Source organism: Pyricularia pennisetigena, assembly GCF_004337985.1.
Source record: "Pyricularia pennisetigena strain Br36 chromosome 7 map unlocalized Pyricularia_pennisetigena_Br36_Scf_8, whole genome shotgun sequence".
Lineage (NCBI taxonomy): Eukaryota > Fungi > Ascomycota > Sordariomycetes > Magnaporthales > Pyriculariaceae > Pyricularia > Pyricularia pennisetigena.
Window position 1 is genome coordinate 1,201,072 of NW_021940920.1, and position 12,573 is coordinate 1,213,644.

At 52.4% G+C, this 12,573-nt stretch overlaps 3 protein-coding genes across 3 annotated transcripts; all 3 read left to right on the plus strand.

Annotated features, from left to right (window-relative positions):
• Positions 1 to 672: 672 nt before the first annotated feature.
• Positions 673 to 1,975, plus strand: PpBr36_09469 (uncharacterized protein; the record flags this gene model as incomplete). The annotated part of the gene is made up of 3 exons (XM_029896590.1): positions 673 to 760; positions 875 to 1,257; positions 1,337 to 1,975. The coding sequence occupies 3 exons, from the start codon at positions 673 to 675 to the stop codon at positions 1,973 to 1,975; spliced, it is 1,110 nt and encodes a 369-aa protein (XP_029744517.1).
• Positions 1,976 to 2,519: 544 nt separating this feature from the next.
• Positions 2,520 to 4,490, plus strand: PpBr36_09470 (uncharacterized protein; the record flags this gene model as incomplete). Its single annotated transcript, XM_029896591.1, has 1 exon — positions 2,520 to 4,490. One exon carries the CDS (start codon positions 2,520 to 2,522, stop codon positions 4,488 to 4,490), a length of 1,971 nt encoding a protein of 656 aa, XP_029744541.1.
• Positions 4,491 to 10,934: 6,444 nt separating this feature from the next.
• On the plus strand, positions 10,935 to 12,573 carry PpBr36_09471 (uncharacterized protein; the record flags this gene model as incomplete). Its single annotated transcript, XM_029896592.1, has 2 exons — positions 10,935 to 12,470; positions 12,565 to 12,573. The coding sequence occupies 2 exons, from the start codon at positions 10,935 to 10,937 to the stop codon at positions 12,571 to 12,573; spliced, it is 1,545 nt and encodes a 514-aa protein (XP_029744542.1).

A 12,573-nucleotide genomic window follows, 5' to 3' on the forward strand; every position in this document is an offset into this window, starting at 1 on the left:
TTTTTTTTCTGCTTTCTTTCCCTTTTTACTAGGGCGAAGGACTTGTGATTGGTATGGTGACTACAAGGGAGGAAGAGGAAGAAAAAAAGAGAGAGAGAGAAGAAGAGTTGTTCATTTGTTTCTTGAGCGTTTGAATTTGGTGAGTGGTTTTGTTCCAAGTCAAGCAAGGGATGCGCTCTTTTGTTCAGTCCTAAACAGTACTTGGATATGTTTGGCTGCGGGCCACAAAGATCATCCGAAACAGGACGCATATTGATAGTTGATGGTTTGTAAATGCTCGAAAAAGCAAAATACCCCAAATCGACCGTCATACCATAGGAGAGCGAATCTACTACCGGAGCAGATAGCCTGAGCTTGGTTCTGCCCGATTTGCGAACCACTTTAGTCATCTCTGGTTCACAATATCAGTGTTCCTCAACTTGATTTGGTCTGGTCAATTGGACCGAGGCATAACATTGTGCAGGATCTTGACAATCAAAGAATAAGAATGCCTTCTTTTTTTTTTGCTTCTGGGACTCCCCTTGACCCAAACAAGGTTTTGTGTTGGTCTTTTATTCTACGGCCACGGCACGATTCCGGGGTCTGATGACGCCTCTTGGCTTGTGCTTCCCTGCGGTGCAAAGAGAAATGAATGTTGAATAAACGCGCCTCGGGGGTTGCCTTCGCAACACAATGGAAAAAACCGCAGCCTTACATCAAAGGAAAATCGTGCTCCCGCTGCGCCTCTTGATCACTCCCGTTGACGGAACCGTTTGGGGGGGTTAACAGAGATGAAAGGGCTTTTGTCAAGGGTGATGGGTATAACTCAAGGACGCTTGTCCTAGACATATGCCAGACTCTTCCCATGTCTTTGCCTGATCAGACCAGTAACCAGCACCAAGCAGCCAGCAGCCAGTAACTAGCAACCAGCAACCAGCAGCTCGAAGTAACTCCAAACAAGAACAACAAACGCATCAACAACCCATGTCAAGGTACATATACTCAAGCACCTCTTCATACTGGAGAGACTACGACGACCGTGGCGGATACGATAGTGACGAGCATCGCAGACACAGAGATTCGAACCGGCGCCGCCGAGACAAAGACCAAGATGCCCGGCGTCGTGACCACTCCGACTTTCATCGTGACCCGCTGGGGGTGATGGCTGAAGGAATCGGCAAGTTTGTCAAGAAGTCGTTTGGAGTGGGCGACAGCAGTCGATCGAAGAAAGGGCCCATTTCGTGGGCGTATGGTGGATATGCGACATCCAAATCCGATGTAAGCCACCTTGCATCTTGCTTCCCATCCTTGGATGTAAACTTGATTGATATAGCTGACATGTGGAACCCTGCTGCAGCTTTCCGGCCGGAGACACGAGGACGACTGCAAAGACCGCGCCAGGGCCTCCAGGCGGTCGTCGAGGGAGTATGCATACCATGACGATGTATATGGATACCCTTGGCGATCTACTGACCGAATTAGTAGACCGTGGTCGCAGTACGGAGAATATCATCACCACCAACAGTACCACTGGGTCGACAACCAGTATGGATACCCCACCGCCGCGACAAACCGTACATCGCGAATGTGTTCAACTTCGCATGCCTGGATGCCTCAGATGTCGGGTGGGTATTACCATAGTTACTGGCGGCCATCGAGGGGCGAGCCAGAGTACTACTTTGACAAGGAACGGAGACGCAGGGAGAAGACACAGACGCCGCCGGTAGGTACGGACGGTCGATATACGCAGTCTGGATCGAAACACAGTTCCTCTAGAGCTAAGAGAAGGTCGACGTCCTCAACCAAGGCTGAGATGCCGCCGATGCAAGCCGACGGACAGCAGTCGGGATCCAGATACCGTTATTACAGGGTGAAGCACGGAGCTAGATTTCCGACCGAGACAGAGCAGCCGATACCGATGACGCCGACGACACCGACGACGCCAAAGAAGGTGCGGTTTGAGGGCATCCATGTGCACTCAGATCTCTCGGATTAGTCAGTCGAAGGTGATTAGCTACAGCGACTTTGCATGGTGTATGATGGTTGGCTTCTGGGTTTCCTTTGTTGTTTGCTTGAATTTTGTTTGAATTTTGCTCGAATATTGCTCGAATTTTGCTTGAATAGATCAGTTAAGGACCTAAATAGATAGGCAGTGTTTTCAAAAGGGGTTTGTTTCTTGGGCAAATTGTACTTAGCCAAACCCACCAAATGAAATGATTCAGAATGAACAATGAGTAATTGACGACAATGAAAACCAAACAGTCACACCGGTTGCAGGCTTGCAATTGAACCCATGCGCCAGATTATCGATAACAGAATTGGTACAGTACAGTACATATGCGCCCGTTGTGCCCCACTAGGCAACATCGTCATCGCCCCTCAACAACCAACTTAAAAAGACGTGACCCCAATGCGATCACATTTGGTGTTCTAGAGGTTCGCACAAGTTGAAGTTTGCATTTGCCCCATTTCGATACCCGGTGTATTGCGTGTCATATTTTCCCGTCTGCCTGTCGTTCTATCCTTTGTCAACTCTCACAATGCCTCCACAAGAAGACGCCCTTTTGCGGCGCCCACTCTACGTCTACGACCTGCCTCCTGAGGTACTCAGCTCACTCACTCTCAAGACCGACGCCGACGCATCCAACGAGTCAGAAGCCGAGACTGCCATCCCGGGCGAATCGCGACCTCAAACGCCAGAAAGTACCGGAAACAGCTCCGCCTTGGTGGGATCCCAAGCTTGCTCACTTTGCGGTCTATCCTTTGACAGCCTCGAGGAGCAACGAAGCCACCTCAAATCTGACTGGCACCACTACAACTTGAAGCAGAAGCTGCGCGGACTCAAGCCGGTCTCTGAACTAGAGTTTGAGAAGCTCATCGGTGACCTGGATGAGAGTCTGTCGGGAGAGGATGACTCTTCGGAGGACGAAGACGAACAAGCCAAGGGTGACTCGACGCTCGTCACGCTGCTAAAGAAACAAGCAAATATTGTGGACAAGAGCAGGAGAGATACAAATGCTGAGGAAGAAGCCGAAAGCTCAAAGAACCCGCGCGGATCCGGCAAACCACCCTTAATATGGTTCACCTCCCCGCAGCTGCCAGAAAACCACTACTATGGAATCTACAGAGCAATATTCACAAATGAGGAGCTGGCAACAGAAGACAAGATCCTAGATGCCGTCAAGTCCCGTCAGCTCGACCCAATATCCATGCCCAAACCACTCACAAATAAGGACGGCACCATGGGTCCATCTGCATCCTCCTACACCGGGCGACACATCTTCATGTGCATGATCGGCGGTGGCCATTTTGCCGCCATGGTGGTCTCTCTCGCGCCCAAAAAGTCCAAGTCTTCTGCCCCACTGAACCGCGAGGCGACCGTTCTCGCCCACAAGACCTTTCACCGTTACACGACACGTCGCAAGCAGGGTGGTTCGCAGTCGGCCAACGACAACGCCAAGGGAACCGCGCACTCGGCCGGCTCGTCGCTGCGGCGGTACAACGAGCAGGCCCTGGTGGAAGACGTGCGGAACCTGCTCGCGGACTGGAGGGGTCTGCTCGATACGGCCGATCTGCTCTTTGTACGCGCCACCGGCGTCACGAACAGGAGGACCTTGTTCGGGCCGTACGAGGGCCAGGTGCTGAGGGCAAACGACCCAAGGCTCAGGGGGTTTCCGTTCAGCACGAAAAGGGCGACGCAAAATGAGCTCATGCGGTCATTTATTGAGCTCACGAGGCTCAAAGTCCGGGAGATCCTCCCTGTGGTTGAGGAGCCGCCGAAACCGGAACAGACGCAAGCCCAGGCACCCAAACGGGCCCCTGGCAAGAAGCTTAGCGAAGAAGAGGAGACGGCACAGCTTCACACTCAACAGATGCAGGCCCTCATCCGACGATCCAAACTCCCCTCCCTGCTGACCTACATCAAAAACAACAACCTGACCCCCGACTTCCGCTTCCACCCGCCAGAGACGCAGCAGAACCACCACGCGCCCACCCCTCTTCATCTCGCCGCCTCGCTCAACTCGGCAACGCTTGCACACGGCCTGCTGGTCAGGGGCGGCGCCAACCCCACGATACAGAACGGCCAGGGCCGCACGGCCTTTGAGCTCGCGGGCGACCGGGCGACGAGAGACGCCTTTAGGGTTGCGCGGGCGGAGCTCGGAGAGGACAAGTGGGCTTGGGGTGAGGACGGCGCCAGGGTCCCGGCTGCGCTGACGCGCGCCGAGGCCGACCAACGCGAGGAGAGGGAGGCCAAGAAGGAGGCGGACAGGCGCAAGGCCGAGGAGGAGAGGCTGAAGCGGGAGGAGGCGGCATCCGGGGCCAAGAAGGGGGGTGCCAGTAGTGCAAGGAAAGGCGGTGGCTTATTGGATGGCACGGTGCCCAAGACGGCGCAGGATCGCAGAGAAGAGGAGATGAGGGGCTTGACGGCGGAGCAGAAGATGAGGATCGAGAGGGAAAGGAGAGCTCGTGCGGCCGAGGAGAGAATGAGGAGGATGCAATCTGGGTCGTAAACTCAAAGGCAGGAACTAATATCGCAATTTCTTAGCTGCCCAGCTACCTGGATTCCGTACATGTCATATTTATCTTCTTAATTTTTTCCCCTATTGGTTTACCAAATAAATTGCATAACTAGGCTAGACGGGGTTTAGTTATTAATCAATAAGCAACAATACATATAACTGAGGTACAAAGTCCAAAAGGCTGATTAGAAGTAGTATATGTATGATCCATTCAGAAGGAGATTGTGAAAAGGAAACAAGCAGCAATCAAAATCAGGAACAGAACCAAAGGCACTGGTAGATATTCAACGTAGTCGAAGAAAGTCCTGCAGTTGTCTAGCTTGCTCAGAAGGAAGACAAAACCAAAAATCAGTGGAGCGACGTTGGGCAAAATCCACTCCTTCTTCCCTCCTGGATCCCGGAATGTAATTGTCGAGGTGTGTTTCTAACGCAAGCAAATTCTTATAAGCAAAACTTCCCAGGCCAGTGAGATCATGAGGAATAACACTTATAGTCCATCCCCGCGGAGGGGGCGAACCTTGCTTGTCACCCAGCCGGGTATTCTTTTTCACATACTTCATGACAGCTACCTAGGTGCTATGTCCCTAGATTTGTCGACAGCAAGGCTGGCACGATGGAACGCCGCGACACGGGTCTTTAGCGGTCTGCAGAAGCTCCCTGCGAGTCGGACCGGCGGCAGCAAAGATCGCACGGCGGCACGGCTGGAATCAAGGTGGTCTGCCTTGCTGCAGCTTTGAATCTAGCCTCCTCCCGTGGGCAGCTCCACAAAGTTTGCAACGAGCTGGATCAGAACGGTTGCGATCAGTTGGAACGACTTCGTTCGGGTATCCCCAGATCGTCACTGTCTACCGGTATACTTTTAATACAGTTCTCGATAACATATTTGGATTGTCTCTACTGCTCCCCTCTGAACCCACCTCAGAAAATGTATTACAAATCAAGAATCCGCGTGTAAGTGCTACCACTATGCTAGAGCGTTCTGTAGCTGCCAAGTGCTTACGAGAACTTGCAATCCAGTTTCATAGGGAGAGCTCCGGAGCTCTACTTCTGGCACCAAAGAATAGCGACTGGTACGACATCTTCTTTTTTTTTTTTTTTTCACCAAATGTAGTGTGTGATTCCACCGGGCTGCAGCCAGCCTCAAGACACACATCAAGTTTAAGAGCAGTTTGTTTACTCTAATAATGGTTTGTGCTCAATCTTGCGCTCGGATAGCGACGTCTCGATAAGTGGGCAGTAGTACCCGCAGCTGGGCAGTTTGTGAACTAACGATAAAAGGATTGAGGATTCTGTCGCCAAAACTAGTAGCGACTGGGCCTCCAAAGCAGGGGCTGATGTCGTAGGCGGTCGCATTTCGCACGCGCTTGCTAATTCTTTGAGAGAGAGACAGAGCGAGAGAGAGATATCTTTCAGTGTAGTCATACGAAATAATGGTGCTGACTCGGGAACGTAGTAGCGTCAATCGTATGTGGTGCCATTTTCCTCGCTTGATCACTACTCCAAATTACACTTCTGCAATGCAAGCGAGCATTCTCCCACAGAGTTGCAGTCCCGTATTGGTAGCCGAAGGCAGGAAAATACCGACTCGGTTGCCTGTGGTGACCTTTGGTGCACAGCTGAGCCAGACGAGAGACTCGGCTTCTTGTTGTCGCCGCCGCAACGTGCATGGCAGCGACGAGACGCTCATTTTTCGGGCGGACCAAGTGCACTTGGGTAGTATGTTTGATCGGATGGCCAGCAGCCAGCAGGCTGGTTATTGTGCGTTGCCTCGCTGTGGTACGACCAAGCAGATGCATTGTTGTTTCGAAATCTTTCAACAACCAAGGCGGTAGCTTCTCAGCCTTCCGCCTCCATACGGGGCCATAACTTAGTGGTAGAGTGCTCGATTATAAAGTGGTTTGAGAATGGAGCTGGCGGGGGTTCTGTGGCCGGCGTTGATGCGCTCGAGTCTTTCCCAGTTTACGGTGCGGGTGAATGAATGCTGGATTTTGTAGTCCTACATATACTACAATTCTCTCTACTGCGTTCAACCAACAACGAGGGGTTGTAGCGCAGTGGTAGCGCGTATGCTTTGCACCAACCGTTCCGCGGTCATCATGTGTTGCATAAGGCCCTGGGTTCGATCCCCAGCTGCTCCAGGTCCTACTCTGTAGGATCAATCAATTTTTGTTTTTTATTGGGGTACATTTTTGACCCACACTTCCTTTACCTATTACAGCTGGGCATTTGACGCACGGATGGATGTAGGCGCTACCCTATGCCACCTTTAGTCATCTACCTACTTTGCGCATGCAAAAAAAAAAGGGTCTATCTTTGCCCACTACCGCCGAGTTGGTACCCTGGTACCATTTTCCTCAGCCGCTTAATAGGGGGTTCTAATACAAGGAAAGCAAATCCCCAAGCCAAGGCAGTGGCTAAATGCGAAACGTATGGGCTGCAAGTCAACCACACGGCACAAAGGTGGCAGATGGAGAGCACCTTTGTTTTTTGCCCATGTTTCGTGTGGCCCCGGCCTAGGTGTCGTCGCCTCGCTCCGCGGGGCCTCCCCAAGCGGTTGACAGGCGCCACCGACACGCATATGTAGCCAGGTCGGCCATCCATCTTGGCCTGCGGGGGCCGCCGTAGATGTAAAAATAGGACAAGATAATCAGACAGTCGAAGTTACAATCACGGAGGTCATTGATTCTTTGAACTAATTTGGATCCGAGAGTCTATGAAATAAATAGACTTTTACATTGGCTAGAGCTCGTATTTAGTAAGCTCGTGGGTACCTAGTCAAGTTGTAGTCAATCTATATAGGGACGTACTGTATGCAGGTGGGCAAGGAAAGCCGTCCAACAGGTACCCAGGCAAACGGTTGCTTCGTATGAATGCCGGCAGGCAGGCAGTCAAGTATACCCAGGTAGTGAGTGAGGTGTGATTTGCATTGGTAGTTAATCCTACTCGGCTGTGTTTTTTTTTTTTTTTTTTTTTTCGTTAAATCCAAGCCCGTTTATCGGTGATCACTAGATACTAAGCTTCTCGCTCATCGGGAGATATTCCTGGGACCCCTTCCTCCGGCTCCGCGGGAAATTCGTGGTAAGACTGGGGGAAAAAAAAAAAAGAAAAAAAAAAGAAGTAAATCGAGCTCACTTCATCTCCGCCGAGGGGCTAGACCGCCCGCAACGGAGTTGTTGGTGGCGTGACGACAACAATGTAATTAGTCACTGGTGTGCAGATTCTAATATTACAATGTAGCAGATGGGCCTTTAGAGGTGAACGGGCGGATCTATTTACAGGAACCAGCGGAAGGTCAGATGTTCCCTTTGTGGAAGTCGTTGGTCGAGTGCCCTTGTGTGAACGGTTATGGGTGCAACGTAGAGGTCCGTGATAGCTTTATGCGGAGGGGCAAGGCAATAGGCAAAAATCTGAATACTATGTAAACCTGGTCAAGAGTCCCCAGCTACCATAACTTTCTCTCAAGATATCAAAGACCACCCGTTGCAGATACGCTATTTCTTCCCAGGGTCGACCTACTAGCGCTTCGGCAGAGTCGGATCAGATGTGGGTCGGCTTCCAGCGGAGGACTTTGTCCATGCGTGGGTGACCATGACAACAGCGTTGACGGTGCATGCGTACGATGACAGGGAACCAAATTAGACAGGCAAGGGGATTAAAACAATTTATCGATGCCGATGTAATACTACAGTACTGTTGAACTAAGCAATGTTCCGAGTACCGTTCTTTCCCAGCAGTTTGGGGTCTAGCGATATTATATTGGTTGAGTTTTTTTGAGCACGTAATTACTTTGTTTGTGGGCGAATGCAATGCCGAGAACGCTGCCTCTCGCTGCCGCCCAGTCGGAATTTGAACTGGAAATTCTCAACCGGAGGAAATTCATTGGACATGGCCAACCGGCGGCTCATGCTATAAGCAACACCTCGCCGATGAGCCGCCAAAAATGCTACGGGGTGGCGCGCAGCTCAAACCGTTGTCAGCAGGCTTCCTTGTTGATCTTTGCCATTTCCAAGAAAGAACTTGATTTTGTTCTCCGGACGGTCCAGGCAATCCCATAAAACAAAAAGCGCCCTTGTATCACGATACGAAGCAAGATGCCCCTGTTGAGGTCGGTGATGAATCGTCATTGTCAATCGATCTCGCATCCTTTTTCAACCCGGAGTTGATCCGGATTTTCACTTGACTTGCCAAGATCTACCATCCGAACTTGGAGAAGCTCTGTGCACGCTGTACCTGCATTAGGTGGGGCTTGTGCCAGGTGGCTGAGCCTCTGGATCCCCAGTTACAGGACGGCCAGCGCTAAGTTGAATGACACCACGGGCAAACAAAAAGGGCAGCCAAAGTCACACACACAGAAAGAAAAACAACCACAGCCCACCACCGTTACAACGATTACCCCTTGTTTCAGGTTCGTCGTTGACAAAGACAACGTCTGGCACCTGGGAGCACGGACCCAGGGGCAAAAACCTCGTGATGACTGTGATGTTTGTTTGAAAAGCAATGCGACTGTAGAAACACCATCCACGGAATGTTTTTTTTTGCTTGTTGCAGAGTTTTGCAATCTTGTTTGCCTGCCCGTTTCAAGCCGTAAAGCGCCAAGGCCCACAAATTCAATCAACAGGTGACGTGAACCGACCAGCTGCGAAGATCTGATGGGCTAAAGAGGATTAGCGGTAGGGTGAAAAAAAAAAAAAAAATAGTAATAAAGGAAGCCGATAAAGCCCCGCCAAAACTTGACAGAAATGCCCGTCCATGTCAGTGACCTACGGGCTGTCAATTCTGCAGCTTGAGCACGAGCATGCGGGGATCAAGCACCGGTTGGGAGCCATGAACAGGCAGTACCTAGGGTTGAAATAAGTGAATAGACAACAAAAAGTCAAGTTTAAATGAAGTCAAAATCAACCTTGATCAATATTCTCTTTTTTGAATTTCGCTGTTTCCCTGCGTACCGGCAATACAAATCTCGGTCCGACCGTCGTAAATCTCGCTTTTTCGGGTAGTAAGAGATGATCCCGGGGGAATTTTTGCAAATCATCGTACGCTACAGCTTACATAACATGCACAGTAAAGCTCCCTCCTTTTGATCAGTAGGCGGGCGCTAGGGGGCGGAGACTTTTTTTTTCGGTCAACAACCTCCAATTGGGAGTTGGCATCTACCGACGAGGATCCCTGGAATAGAAACTTTGCTATTGCAGGCAAGCACAGCCAGTGGGAAGCAAAACAGCAGTGGAGAGGCCGGCGGTAGCCCATTCGCTACAATTAGCATCCCTGCCGACCAAACCTCATGCGAGCGGTCCGCCGTCGACAAGATCCACTGGTTCTCTCTTGCCGACTTGCCAGAATGGCGGTTGCATTTGATAGAACTAGGCCCCCCCGGGACCCTTTGTTGTTACCTTGTCAGGTCCACTCGTGATGGTCAATTCAATCCTGACATCGGATCCAGCCTGGAGTAGTATTCGCGTGTGGCCAGGTCCAGATCACAGCACCATTAGGGCTCAATCGGCCGAGTTTTCTTTTCTTTGTTAGGGGGGAAGGGGTTGTCGCAACGGCAATCACAAACGTTTGCTGGCTGCAACTCAACTGTTGTGGTGGCTTATGAAACAACAGGACGGCAGAGAAAAAGCAGAGCCGCCCGGCTGCAAAGAAAAAGAAAGAAAACGATTTAGCGCGCGCTGAGGGTGCTTGGGCGGGTACAGGAATAGGTTACTGGATCTAGGTTAGTGTTGGCCTCTGAACCACTGTCGGGCGTTGCTTTGCTGATCCCCCAAAAGCACTGGCCCCCCCTTTGCCTGTCCAATATGTCCACAACGATACCACCTTGGACACCCGAATTGCGACGAGGGTAGTCGACAAAAAGAGGTTCGCCCGTCCAGGGTACGTTTATTTGGTAGGACATGGGCTTCTCGCTCAAAAGAACCCCTGGATGGTGAATCCACATCCGCTTTGTTCTTTCGACAGGGCAGCAAACATGGCCGGTCCACTACGCCACGCCCCTTTGTGGATGTGTGGATTTCCTTGTCCTGAGATATCGGCGGGACAAGCATTATTCCCCGTGGACGGGACCAGAATCCATCACATCACGCCCTGGGCCGCTGCCTTTCGGTCTTTGTGTACTTTGTATATAGTCTCGGCCGCGGCGTCTCTCATCCAGTTGTTCAGTCTCTCTTTTTTCCTCATGCTTCGTGCAGCTTTCTACTAGCTTTCGTTCCTAGTATATCTCCTTTCTTTTGCATTCCCTCGATCATTCGTTACTTCGAGTCGGATATCATTCGCTTCTTTATATTCACCTAGACAAAGTATCTACAGGATAATACTTGTCTGTTTTTTTCGCACCAAAACTTTTTTTTAGCTATACTCTAGCTCACTCTCGCTGAGAACACTATCTCTATTTTATCCCATTTATCTTGTATATCAACCAATCATCTACTGAAAGTCAAAATGAAGACATTCACCATTCTCTCCCTGGTCGCCGGGGCCACGGCGACCTTCAAGAGCGCCAACCCCTTCGAGTGCCCCACCAACACTGACAACAAGTGCAAGCCCAAGCAGGCTGGTGGTTTCAACTGGGGTGACCTGAACCCGGGCAAGTTCGACAGCTATGAGGACTTCAACTTCAAGGGCTGGGAGTGCAAGGAGGACAAGTCCTTCGCCCGCCGTGGCCACTTTGACCGCCGCACCGGTGGCAAGGTGATCGACGGTCGTGCTACCAGCAACAAGGCTGACTGCCCTAGCTTCCAGTCCAAGGACAAGTTCTCTCTGGACACCTTCCACCTGTCGACTGAGTTCGACTGTGACCTCGAGTTCCACTACGGCATGCCTGACGGATCTACTTGCCGTCACCGTGCTGCCTGCAAGAAGGGCGGTAACAAGGTCAAGAACACCCAGTGCGGTGGTGCCAAGGACGTTACCATCGTCTACCCTCCCCAGTCCAACAAGCCCAAGAAGGACTGTGCTGTGACTGTCACCAGCATCGACTTTGACTGCTCCAGCCATCCTCCTAAGACCACCACCTCCATCAAGACCACGAGCCAGCCTCCCAAGGCCACCACCACCAGCCATCCCCCCAAGCATACTTCTGAGAGCTCTAAGCCGCACAGCCAACCCCCCAAGGAGACCAGCCAGCCTCCCAAGGAGACCACGAGCCAGCCCCCCAAGGCCACCACCACGAGCCAGCCTCCTCAGGTCACCAGCCCTAGCTCTCAGCCTCCCAAGGACACTACCAGCCAGCCCCCCAAGGGCACCGCCTCGACCAGCGTGCCTCCTCAGGGAACTGCTTCCACCAGCGTGCCTCCTCAGGGAACTGCCTCGACCAGCCAGCCTCCCAAGGGCACCGCCTCGACCAGCGTGCCTCCTCAGGGAACTGCTTCCACCAGCGTGCCTCCTCAGGGAACTGCCTCGACCAGCGTGCCTCCTCAGGGAACTGCCTCGACCAGCGTGCCTCCTCAGGGAACTGCCTCGACCAGCGTGCCTCCTCAGGGAACTGCCTCGACCAGCGTGCCTCCTCAGGGAACTGCCTCGACCAGCGTGCCTCCTCAGGGAACTGCCTCGACCAGCGTGCCTCCTCAGGGAACTGCCTCGACCAGCGTGCCTCCTCAGGGAACTGCCTCGACCAGCGTGCCTCCTCAGGGAACTGCCTCGACCAGCGTGCCTCCTCAGGGAACTGCCTCGACCAGCGTGCCTCCTCAGGGAACTGCCTCGACCAGCGTGCCTCCTCAGGGAACTGCCTCGACCAGCGTGCCTCCTCAGGGAACTGCCTCGACCAGCGTGCCTCCTCAGGGAACTGCCTCGACCAGCGTGCCTCCTCAGGGAACTGCCTCGACCAGCGTGCCTCCTCAGGGAACTGCCTCGACCAGCGTGCCTCCTCAGGGAACTGCCTCGACCAGCGTGCCTCCTCAGGGAACTGCCTCGACCAGCGTGCCTCCTCAGGGAACTGCCTCGACCAGCGTGCCTCCTCAGGGAACTGCCTCGACCAGCGTGCCTCCTCAGGNTTTTTTTTTTTTTTGTGGTGCTGCCCGCTGCTGGGTAGCTGCTGCTGTTGCTGAGAGCATTAATTGCCCGGCAAAGCTAGGGGAAGTGA